The sequence below is a fragment of the Sinocyclocheilus anshuiensis genome, unplaced genomic scaffold (genome assembly GCF_001515605.1).
Source record: "Sinocyclocheilus anshuiensis isolate Anshui unplaced genomic scaffold, SAMN03320099.WGS_v1.1 scaffold140, whole genome shotgun sequence".
In the NCBI taxonomy this organism is placed as follows: Eukaryota; Metazoa; Chordata; class Actinopteri; order Cypriniformes; family Cyprinidae; genus Sinocyclocheilus; species Sinocyclocheilus anshuiensis.
Genome location: NW_015554147.1, coordinates 2052817 through 2065967, shown reverse-complemented (window position 1 = coordinate 2065967; position 13151 = coordinate 2052817). Strand labels below are relative to the sequence as shown.

General features: G+C 36.1%; 1 protein-coding gene across 1 annotated transcript in view; it reads right to left on the bottom strand.

The window, feature by feature from the left end:
- Positions 1–214: 214 nt before the first annotated feature.
- LOC107670590 (segment polarity protein dishevelled homolog DVL-3-like) overlaps positions 215–13151 on the bottom strand; it is a 34700-nt gene continuing 21763 nt past the window's right edge. The window contains exons 4-15 of the mRNA XM_016463230.1: positions 11422–11558; positions 11208–11343; positions 8774–8867; positions 8608–8677; positions 6871–7010; positions 6708–6784; positions 6538–6605; positions 5456–5605; positions 4554–4685; positions 3266–3433; positions 2947–3162; positions 215–1012 (exon numbers count right to left, since the gene is read on the bottom strand). Of these exons, the coding sequence (XP_016318716.1) occupies positions 690–1012; positions 2947–3162; positions 3266–3433; positions 4554–4685; positions 5456–5605; positions 6538–6605; positions 6708–6784; positions 6871–7010; positions 8608–8677; positions 8774–8867; positions 11208–11343; positions 11422–11558 (1711 nt within the window). The 3' untranslated portion in view covers positions 215–689. The remainder of the gene's footprint in view (positions 1013–2946; positions 3163–3265; positions 3434–4553; positions 4686–5455; positions 5606–6537; positions 6606–6707; positions 6785–6870; positions 7011–8607; positions 8678–8773; positions 8868–11207; positions 11344–11421; positions 11559–13151) is intronic.

Here is a 13151-nt window from a genome sequence, read left to right as displayed (position 1 = left end):
CTGTAAACTTAAAAACACGATTTTTCTCTCTCACTCTCCACAATTCTTAGCAGAAAATTAAAGCCATAAATATAAAATAATTGCCAAAGATTCTATCTTTTGATAGCATTTGTCTTTTTTTAAATCATTCAAAATTATTTGTTCATCCTTAAAAAGCAAAAGTGCACTTAGGATGGGATAAATGCAGAGCACTAATTCCTAGTATGGGTAACCATACTTGGCCACATGTCACGTCACTTCAGTAAAAGGTGATTTAGAAGTAAGAGATATCCTGACTTTCTTCTCATGTCATGCTTTTCTCTCCTGCTTAATTTAGTTCATCTTTGATTGAAAAACAGATCTTAACTTGTAGTTAATAAACTGGTCAGAGGACAAAATATTAAAAAATGCAGGTAAAGTACATAAAAAGTACACAAAAACCAGCAAGCATTCACCTTCATCACTGCATCGCACAGAGTCTCCTTAAATCAGAGAACTCGGGTCTCTGAGGGCATGATGGGATACGTGATCTGTTCCAGTCTTCTTCACTGAAGAAAGTGCAAGCCACAGGACACAGGAGGGACATTAGGAGGGACACTCAGCTACTAAAATGTCAATGCATCTCTTTCTCGTCTTCCTCCCCATCTTTCTTTCTTGATTTCACAGTGCCTTGAGCATGTGGGTCGACCCTCGGGGTCACATGAAGCTCATCACATGACGTCGACGAAGAACTCACTAGGGTTCCCCATGGCCATGCGGAAAGATTGGCGCGAGGCTGTGAGTTCGGGCGGCACTGAGGCCAGGTCTCGGTCTGGAGGAGAGCCCGGCGCTGCTGTGGAGGGTGTCTGTGGCTGTGGCTGTGGAGGGAGGCCCGGCGCTCCACACACCAGGCTCTGGACGCTCCGGATGGTGTGTGAGCTACGCATGCTGTGTTCACTAGGGGCCGCAGCAGAGCGCTCACTGGGAGCCTTCTCTCTTTTTTCGGACTCGCTGTTTTTGCTGCCGCTTCGATTCGAGCCACTGCTTCGACTGCCTGCGAGCGAAATGAAAGAAAAGAAAAGTGAGACTTCCTATTTAAGTCTAATTCTTTGGTAACTTTTCCATGTATTCGCCTTGTAATTGGATTAGATATAATTAGGGCAGAAGAGTTAAGCTCTTTAAGGCATTAAGGGGCAATATTTGCCCCCCTGGAAGTGATTTCATTTTTCTTTACCTTTGTATATAAGAGAGAGAGAACAAGCTGCTCTATATCACATCTCCTCACAGATCTGAGAAACACACACACACACACACACACACACACACACATATACAGAGCCATCAAAAGGGTTGTGCCAAGTGGCACTATTGGCATCATGCCAAAATAAAGTGATCTTGTCCTTTCGAAAAACTATAACAGCTAAAAGTCAAAACTAATAGTGAGACTATGTGTATACTGCTTGTTAAAAATGTAATAGAACTTACAATTCATCAGTGTTGGGCGGAAACCTTGTATATTCAAAACCATTACTTTTCAGGAAATGGAAAAGTATTTTTAAAAAATAATTAAACACTGTGTTGTCAAAGATGATATCATGGCTTTATATATGGTCAGCAGTGTTGGGCATGTTACTCTGAAAATGTAATCAAATTACTGATTACTCCTTTTAAAAGTAATCACGTTACTGTTCTGATTACTTTATTTCAAAAGTAATTAGTTACATTATGAGTTACGTTACTTTTTTCTCCATGAAATTTATGAAATCCCAGCATACACGCTTCCGATAAATATTTGTTATTAAAGCATCAACATTCACAGAACACTGTTATTTTTAACTAAAGCAAGCGGCTGCTGCGTGCATGGTTTGGCATGGCAGAATGCCAGCAAAGAGCGCTGTATTTATAATCTCTAAAAGACATCTCAGTTCATCGCAATCTCACAAATCTCTGTTATAACACAATAAATATAAGCATAATGAATCTTTCATAATGTCTACAATTCGTGTGTTATAATGAGAGGATTCGTGAGCACGCAAATTTCAGCACTGCATTGTTCAACGCTGCAGACACATGTTATAGCCTAAATAGAAACTCTGCATACGCTTGCACCTGTTAATCGTTTATATTTTATATTAGTTCATGTTGCTTTTGTGCAATAGATGAATAACAATTTATTTGTTTTAGATATTTTATGTTTAGATATTTCTATTTTGCGGGAGTCCCGTGAATCATTTTATTCTCCCGCATCCCGCACATACACAAGTGTCTACCTGCCCGCAGCAGCACTCGCCCATCTTGTCCCGCGCCGCACTCTGTCGCGTCGGGTCTCGCAGGAGCAGGTCTCTAATCCACTGGATTATCCATCCTTTTTACAATCTCTAGATTATAAAACACTGCATTCTGTCAGCAATGTAACGCGGCAGTAACGTATAGAGACCTCGGCTTGTAACTATACTCTAATTACTATTTTGAAAATTATAACGCGTTAAATTACTCCGTTACTAAAAAAGTAATCAAATTACATTAACGCGTTACTAAGTAATGCATTACTGCCCAACACTGATGGTCAGATACTTGCATATGTCATTATATTATTAACATTTTACCAAAATCAAGCTTAAGTGGAGTTACAAGGTTTTTCATCAGTGAATGTTGGACATCTGTGTTTTGTGCGTCATTAGAACGGCATTAGAAGTTCATCACATTACGTTTTCATCAATTTACATGTTATAAAGTTTAGTGGCGCTCCGTTTTTTTCTGTCATTTGGCCACAGTCTTCAGTGTCACATGATCCTTCAGAAATCATTCTAATATGCTGAAGCTGAGCAGAACTAAATGTAATTCCATATAATCTATTGCGACATAATCACATTTGTTTTACTTTAATTGTGCAGGGGCAGTTGTGGCGCTCATATCCTGAATTTGGGGGGCATTATTGTTCATTTAAGCCCCAGTTTAATTTCTGCCCCTGATCGAACGCAGTCTCACCTTCGCTGTGCGGGCTGCCAGCGCTGCCGCCCCCTGCAGTGAAGCTGTGGCTGGGGTCGTGCACAGGGTGGGGATTGTACGGGTGAGGGATCGGGTACTGATAAGGGAATGTGAGCGGCCAGGGAGCTACACCAGGGTGAGGCAACGGAGCGAGAGTGTCCTGGTCAGACGCCCCACTAGAACCGTCATGGTCATGCAAGGTGAGACTGGCCATATCTGAGACAGAAGAGGAACAAACAGGAGGGAATAGAGTTCACTCCAAATTAATAAATGAAAGACGCTTCAATGTGAAAGAGTGGGGAGAAATCAAAGAACTCACTGCCGCACAGGTCACCAAAGATGTAATAGCACTGTTCAGAGAAAGTGATCTTGTTGACAGTGTGCCGGATGTAGCCAGCTTTTAGCAGGTTGCTGGCGTATTTGCGTGCCTCCCGTCTGTCAGTAAAGCCCTCAACGTGATGATAGAGCCAATCCACCACATCTGAACCTGAGAGGAAAACAAATATTTTACTTCTGAAGACACTAGCGGAATGTCCACATCCAACTTCAATTTAATGCATTCTCCGAAATGAATTATTATTTAAAACAATTATGACTGTTACCAATCAAATCAAATACAACAGTGGCTGTAAACTCACCCTTGTGAAAAAGTAGCATACTTTTGAAAAGAGTACTTATTACGGAAATAATGCTTTTAAATTTTACTTTATAAGAATATACTTAGGTGTGAACTGAGTATAATACACTTATTCGCATGCTATTTACTTTATTGTATTAAATAGCTTTATTCATTTATATTAAATGCAGATATCTGAACTTAAAGAGTGCTTTTAATCCACTAAAGGACATTTTTATTTGTAATTTAATAATTACTTATATTGTCTTTGAAATGTACTGACAGCATTTAAGGTAAACTAAAATATAGTTCTCACTGTCATTTTTATTGAAACTTGTAAGTAATGTATTTACATATATTTGTAATTATACATTTGTAATGATGAAGTTGAACTTAAGTACATTTAAAATATATGAACTAACTTTAACTGTAATATCAAATATCACACTACAATAAAATTATGATCAAGAAAACGTGCTTTAGTATATTAGTCAACACATCAAAATAAGTGTACTTCTTTAAAGCAAAATATTATTAAACAAACTGGGACCCACTTTATATTAACATGGTAGTTAAAGACACCTAATATAAAGTTGGGCCACATAAGGATTCAAACGTTACTTTAAAGTAAAATATTTAATTTGACATTATTACAAAGTCCACTTTTAAAAAGTGTACTTAAGTTAAATGTCTCTTTTTAAGTACACTTAAGTGGCATTTTATTTAATTATTATTATTATATTATCTATTATAGTTTTTACAAAAATATACTTCAAGATTCGAAAAACACTACTAGTGCACATTCAATACTATTAAGCACACTTCTTTTTCATACTGGCTTAACTGGATAGATACTGAAAATGATGAAAAACATCAAACATGAGATAACAAATAAAAAAAGAAATTCATTATGATGAACCTGTTTATCCCTTTTGGTGGCATTTTCTCTCCACGCTCAAGTTCATTTTTAAGAGTGAGGCTGCAGGTTTACCTATGAAGGCGTTGGGGATGGTGATCTTCAGCCACATTCTGTCCCGCACCTCCAGGCCTGACTCTGGAGATGCCATTGCTTTGGCTACTGCTGCCATGTCGCTATGGATGGACAGATGGAAATCCTCGAACCCTGCAGAGTAAAGCTCAGTGAGACAGTGCACAGCAGTCCACAGATGTGAGCGTGAATTACAAAGAAATGCTCTGAACATCAAGATGTTATAGCCATTATCAACTGATCTGAACTTTCTGACTTCTCAAACATTACAAATCCATCTAATTTCCCGGGAAAAAGAGGTGTGCTTAATTGTATTTAATGTGCACTTGTAGTGTACTTCAAATCTTAAAAGTACACTTTCATGACTTACTTAACACACTTAAGTGCCCTTTGTAATGATGTCATATTGAAAGTTTTACTTTAAAGTACATTTTAAACCTTTATGTTTTAATAATTTTTTGTCATGCTTTAAAGACGTACACTTACTTTGATGTGTTAACATACTAAAGCACATTTTAACTGTGGTGTTTATTATTAATCAAATTTAAACTATAATACAGTTTTATTTAATTGTAAATAACATGCAATTATGTGCAAATATTACATTCAGTTCATACTAGTATATTCTTTTAAAGAATTGTATTTACAAGTACTCTATTTAAAAGTATTCTAAAGTGTACTTTTTTTGACAAGGGCTGTACTGCCTAATTTTTAATGTCTAATTTTCTGTATGTATTTTGTTGAAGACTAATCACAAATCTTTGATTTTCATTTGACACTCAGTTGTTAAGGGCTACGATCACAACACAGTAAGCAGTGGGTTGGCAGATGAAATCATCCTCTGGCGACAGCCAGCGGGCACAGCAGAGGTGGATTATGGGAAGGGTGGGTGGATAAACACTTACGCTCAGTCTCTGGAATGGAGCTTGTGATGGAGGAGCTGGTGGAGGTGATTGTGCTCATGGAAGGGCTCATACCGTACACTGGGTACGTCCCCGTCATAGCGGCAGTGTGAGACACCCAGGCAGCAGGGTCTATGGGACGGATCGGCTCACCTGAACAAACACAGGGGGAGTAAACGGATGCCTGGTCACTTTAGATGCTACCAAAGAGGTCAAAAACAGTAAAAGAAAATGATTTAATTTGAACTGTGAGAGTGAAATGGTTGCGAACACCACTTCATGTTTAAAAGAATAGTTCACCCAGAAATTAAAATGTACTCACCCTCAGGCCATCCAAGATGTAGATGAGTTTGTTTCTTCATCTGAGAAATGTAGCATTCTGTCACTTGCTCACCAATGGATCCTCTGCAGTGAATGGGTGCCGTCAGAATGAGAGTCCCAACAGCTGATAAAAACAATAATCCACAAATAATCCACACCACTCCAGTCCATCAGTGAACATCTTGTGAAGTGAATAGCTGCGTGTTTGTAAGAAACAATCCATCATTAAGGCATTTTAACTTTAAACCATCGCTTCTGGCCAAAATACCATCCATAATAATGCCTCCTCCAGTGAAAAAGTCCATCTCCTGTTGTCCTCTCACAACAAAATCCACCGACATATTGTTTAGTACTTTTTGGGACTGTTTTCGGTGCTTGATCTGTGCATATTTCTCTCCTGATTCAACGAGACGACGTTTTCACTGGAGAAAGCAATATTATGGATAGAAGAGCGATGGTCTGAAGTTAAAACTATCTTAAATATGGATATGTTTCTTACAAACAAGCAACTTTTCTCTTCATAAGACATTAACTGATGCACTGGAGTGGTGTGGATTATTGTGATGTTTTTATCAGCTGTTGGGACTCTCATTCTGACGGCACCCATTCACTGCAGAGGATCCATTGGTGAGCAGGTGATATAATGATACATTTCTCAGATGAAGAAACAAACTCATCTACATCTTGGATGGCCTGAGTGCGAGTACATTTTCATATTTGGGTGAACTCTTTCTTTAATAGCACTGTAACCCACTATCTCTTACTTCGTGGGAGGGTGAAACAGCTACGGGGGTTTGGATCCCAACATTTGGCCACAGTCAGTGTGATGGGTCTGTAAATGTGAACATACACAATTAGAAGAAATGTCGGTGCTGATATCAATCTCATTTAGTCCATAATAAGAGCACCAGACATCACGGTGTCCACCTCTTACCCAGGTTTATGGACGATCTCTCGCAGCACCCTCACTGCATCATCATTACTCATGTTCTCAAAGTTGATATCATTCACCTACAACAAAAGAAAGCAACTCTTATAAATCACAACAACCATGAGCAGGAATATCTTCCAGTACAAATCAAGCAGCCAAACCAGACCTGCAGAAGCATGTCACCAGGCTCAATGCGTCCGTCAGCAGCCACCGCACCGCCCTTCATGATGGAGCCGATGTAGATTCCTCCATCGCCCCTCTCATTACTCTGCCCGACTATACTAATGCCCAGAAAATTATACTTCTCTATAGTAAGGGGGAGAGAGAAAAGCAAAATGAGAGATGAACAGCAGAGTATAGATTTAGTATTGTTAGAGTGCAACATTTTTATCTTCATAATCATTTGTTAAAATATAGTAACATTCTCCACTTCTTGGATGACCTTTTTTCCATGGGTATAGATATTAAAGGAATATTAATAAACGGAATCTGCACAAGACATTAAATAATAAACCGAAAGAAACACAAGGCCTAAATGAAAATTCAATCTAGTTTCTATTTCTAAATGCATGTTATAGATCTTATTGTGAACAATTCATCCGTTCATATGTTGCATTCTTTTTTTTAAATGTTGTCCTTGCAATGTTTAATCAGAATGTCAAAACTGGATCTTCCAGTGAAAATGTCAGACTGCTGTTTGGTGATGTATGCAGGTCTTCTCCAATCATTTAGTGCTCTTAAACTCCGCCCCTGCAAGCTTTTCATTGCATTCATCATCCTCCACTTTTGAGTGCCATGTCCACTTCTCAACATCCAATCAACAACTGATGTGTAGAACAAAGTCCCCACCCTACTTTTTCTTTTTTTGACGATCCATTACAGTCAGATGTACGTCACAATTCGGAAGAAAATGTCACTACTTCTGTTTCATTGTGACTTTAAAGTCAAAGATCCAATAGCATAAAATCTACATCTCAAAGAATTACAAACAAAACCAAAGAAAAAAAAAAAAATCAGTCCCCACTTTCAGTTTTTTTGTTTTTTGTTAAACACGTTTTATAGTTTCTGGTAAAGATTTTGTGCTGGAAATCTTGGATTTCAAGCAATTAATACTTTTATTCAGCAAAGACGCATTAAACTAATCAAAAGTCACAGTACAGTCATTTATAACGCTACAAAAATGTATATTTCAAATAAATATTGTTCTTATGAACTTTCGATTTATCAAAGATTATCACAGTTTCCACAAAAATATTAAGCTGTAAAACAGTTTTTCAACAATCATAAGAACCAATATTAATAATTGAGCACCAAAAATAATCTAAATTAATTGAGCAGCAAATCAGCATATTAGACTGATTTCTGAAGGATCATGTGACACTGAAGACTGGAGTAATGATGCTGAAAATACAGCTTTGCATCACAGGAATAAATTACATTTTAAAACATATTCAGATAGAAAACTTTTCTTTTAAATTGTAAAAATATTTCACAGTATTACTGTTTTTACTGTATTTTTGATCAAATAAATGCAGCATTGGTGAGCATAAAAAGACTTATTTCAATAACATTAAAAAACCTTAATTATTCCAAATGTTTAACCGGTAGTGTATTTAAGATCTTTTCTTGTTTGAAAAAACTGCCACCAATTCACTGCCATGAAGCCCGTCTATAGCACAGATGGTTCAAAACGACCATCACATCAAAAGTTTAATACTTACAATCCTTATAATAATACAACTTTTCACAATCTAATTAAATCCAGATGGAAAACTGAAGTCCCGTTTTACATTTCTGTTCCACTCAGAAATGAACGCTGTTAGGGAATGTCATTCATGTTGTCTTTAACGGAGTGGTGCATGTTCAACGGCAGACACACAGATATACATGCGCACTTACTCACCCATGTTTAATGTGACAGTTATGATGTTCAGAGACATGGTGGAGTCAGTTATGCTGCTGAACGATGAGGACTGGAGAGATCGAGAGAAAGAGAGCGAGAGATGAGGACACACTTAAAGAGACAAAACTTCAACACTGATAGCCATGAGGTTTATCTGGAGTCTCACCCTCTCCATTCTGGGTGCTTTGGGTTTCTGTCTGCGGTGGCGATGGCGTCTCATGAGACGTGACGATGTGCTCTGCTCCGTAGAGCTGCTGAACCTGTAGCAGCATCACAGATGACACACGATCTTCAAAACATCATATTCAGCCTGAAAATGGCTTTTGTGCACATATAATGCACATTACAGTCCTCTCAGCTCTGATTGGTCCTGAGAGTCACGTGATGCATACCAGCCAATCGTCTGCATTAGTGTAGTAGTGTATCAGAGCATGGAAAACCATGCTTTGTGTTGGCTTTCCAGGGCATGTGATTTGAGTGTACATTAAGTCATCTTCATGAGGAGGCGATATGAAGAGCCATAAGCTACACTTAACATGTATAGTTCCACCATATCTCTGACTCTTACAATTGGATCTTTTTGTATATATAACTTTATAATGCCCATATTCAGATGACCTCTGTGAAGGCTGGCCTCTTTACATGTGAAAAACATCAGCATAGTTCACACTGTCATTGATTAGGATGGAGCAGAAAGGGTCCTTGTAATAGATTTAATAATCTTTATGCAAAATACTTTTGACCCTTAAAAACTATTTGGACCCTTAAGATTTTTTGGCATTTTGATATTATTTTCAGGACCATCAAGCTCATTCTGTCCTTTGATTCTCATTACGGTAATGCAAACTACAAAGTGTTTGTAGTAAATTCTCATTACTGTAACATGGAAAATAAAGATTAACATATTATTTTTATTACTATTATTATTATGTATACGTCAGCTTTTGTTTTACAGTCTTTAATCAAAACATTTAATTTTTAAATAAAAAAATTTAATGAAAATGTAATATTTTATTTTAATAAAAAAAGTATTGCAAAACTTTTACTATTACAATAAAAATCGACTGTATTACTGTAATGAAAATCGTTGTTAAAAACAATGAATTTTTTTTAATCATTGCGAAACAGTATTTAGTACTGTAATCAAATAAAACATGGACTGTATTACTGTAATTAAAATCATTATTAAATATAATGTGAAAGAAATTCATTTATATTACGAAATAATCTAATCAAATGGGGGGAAAAACACTATTTTGTATTATAATGCAGTTAAAAATTACTGTAAAGAAAATCATTGTTAAAAATGAGAAAAATTCATCTATTTAAAAAAAATAAAAAAAATTGAGGAATATTATTTTGTACAACTGTCTGTATTACTGTCATGAAAATCACTGTTAAAATATTGAGAAAGAAATTTATTTATTTTACTAAAAAATCATTGCAAAACAGTATTCTTTACTGTAATACAATAAAAAATGGATTGTATTATTGTAATCAAAATCATCATTAAAATAATGAGAAATTTGCTTAATTATCCTGAAAATAATATCACATTACAAACAGTTCTCAATGTGCTAATAGTAAAGTAGATTATATTTACTTGCTAAATATTTTTTTCCCCCTCTTCAGTCTGACTGACATGTAAACTGACCATTATGCAGCTTAAAGGCAGGTTTATTAGAAATCATAGATACCACAATAGCAGTGTCAGACTCTGTTCCGTGTTTTGTGGTTGTTTTGCTCCTCATGTGCCTTCCTTTCCCATGTTTAATTTGTCCCAGGTGTTTCCCTTGATTGTTTCATTTGCTCCCAGGTGTGTCTCGTCATCCCCTCCTCCTGTGGGTATAAATGGTGTTCCCTGTGTGTGCTCCAGCGTCCGGTATTGTTCAGGTCATGTTCATGTCATGTCTCCATGTATTGCGTGAGTGTTCCGTGTTCCTTTGTGTAAATTAAAACCCAGTTGGATTGATGTACTCCTCGTCTCTCTCCGTTCCTTGCTCTGACTCTTCTCAGCAGTGCACCCGTGACAGAATACTGGTAACCTTGACATTTTATTTTATGATTTAACATTTGTAAATGGTCTAAAGCAAAAGAGTTGTAAAAAGTCTGAAAATCTTTTGGAGTTCATAATTTGTTTAAAAAATATAACATATTACACATTAATATGAATAATGAATAAATCAGTATATATAAAACTATTTAATTAAGTATCATTGTTTGTGATTTTTTTTTTGTTCATGTAAGCTATAGCTTCTGACCTTTAAATCAAAACATACTCATGATTTTATGGCATCAATTACTGCTTTATTTAATCATAAATATTATTTGTGTATTTTGTTTTAATTTTATTAGAAGTAGGCCAACAGCGCCCCCTACGGAATTATAACACCTAACTGAGCGGGCTTTAGGACCCGATTCCGATATTGGTCCAAAAATATCGTGCATCCCTATTATTGACATAAATTTTATTGTGACCTTGGCATGAAATCCTTTACCGCCCAGCCCTACATCATCAGATGTCTATTTCAAAAGAGTAAGAAAAACCCTTCTTTTCCATGACTGGTTTCTTGACATGAGTCTGTGAGAGCAGGACTCACCTGCTAGCAGAGTCCTCCTCCTCTGAGTCGAAGAAGCTGGTGGTGTCCAGCTCACTGCTCATCAGTGTTGAGGAGCTCTCATAGCCGGCGATCTCCGGCCTGCGCTCCGGCCGCGAGTGACCGTTCATCCGGCCTCCTGCAGCAGACAACACTCATCAAACAAGCCTGTGTGTTTCCTCATCATTAGCCAGGACTGACTCATGGGTAAACTCACCATGGTCATGTGTATCTTTCCTACGAGGCCTCTCTCTCTCCCTCTCTCTGTCTCTGTCTCGGTCTCTTCTCAGCGATGGACCTACCTCAGGCTCGGTATCATTGCCCAGGTCATCCTGACTTCCTGCGGCATTCGCACTGGACAAAAAGAAGAAGGCAGAATAATGAAGGACGAGTGTTCAGATGACACATAGCTGAGTGACACGGAGGCTTTTTAAAGAGAACTCAGTCAATGATCTGTGAACAAAACCATTTCTAAACAGGTTTTACTTAATGATTAATTTGCTAATCGATTCATAAAGCATTTGTAAATCATTGGACAATGAAAGTGTATCATGTTGGAATCACAGACAACTCAACATTTAACCTATTCTATACAATTAAACAAAATCACTGTGATGAACTGCTGTACTGAACTAAGAATGTAATTAATATTATTGTCAAATACAACTAAAACCATTAAAAATTGCTTCTTGAAATTATTGAATATCAACCTTCATACACCAATATTTTCCAAAATGTATTTTAGGGGCAAGAATGATTATTTTACTTTTTATTATCATTATTATTATTATTTTCTTGAAAATATACAAAACAAAAAATGGCCCAAAATATATTAGTAAAAATATATTTATGTACATACATATTTTTGATATATTTTGAAATATATATATAAAAAAACATTTTTAAAATAAAATACTAAATAAAATAAAAACTTTAACATATTTTATTTGAGTTAACCGTTAACATTTCTCATTTTTGTAACTTGAGGTACTAAAATATCTCAATTAAATAAACTAAAACTAATAAATAAAAATGAATAAAAACTATATGGGCAAAAAAAAAAAACTAACAAAATTACTAAAACTTTAACCAAAATTAAAGTGAAAACAGAAAATATAAAAATAAAATTGATAATATATTTAATAGTATTTTACTATAATAGTATACTACTATTATAGTATATCAATTATACTAAAATAACACTGGAAAGAACACAAGGCCAGTATTTGTTTCATTATTAGCCAGTCTTGCCATAAGCAAGCTTAATGAGCAGCATTTTCTAGCTAGCTTTAAAGATATTCTTCATCAATAGTACGCAATGTGTATAAACTAAAGTGTACCGTAAACATTCACTACGAAAACCTAATTATGACTAATAACATTTTGCAACTCAGAAAAGTTGTGGCTCAAAGAAAATCCCAAAGTGATTTGAAGGCAGCAGAAATGTCAGCTGATCCTGTATGTGTGTTGGGGGCAAAGTACAGTGTGTAATTGTTTCTGTGTGTGAGGGGATCCTTGTCCATTTGCACTGAGGATCAGCAGCAGAGGGCGATCACAGGTTACTGCTTTTAGTATGAGGGTAGAATGATGTCAAAAAGATTTGCATACGCAGGGTAATATTTGTGGAAGTGTACATAACTTCCTTAACAGGCTATATGATATATTAGTTTATTGTAATATTATATTGTAATTTTGATGATACTTACAGAAGGTCTAGTATCTGCACTAGCCTAATACATGCATAATTTCACCTGTCTACTGATCCATTTTTTAAACACAAATTTGGTTCAATAATAATTGAACCAACTGTAATAATTTTTTATTTAACTTTGTAATTTAAGAGGATTTTACAAAACATTACTAAAATATTTATTAAAATATTTATCTCTAACTTATTCACCATTTATCATCTGTAATACTATCGTGTAACGATACCATAGTGATACC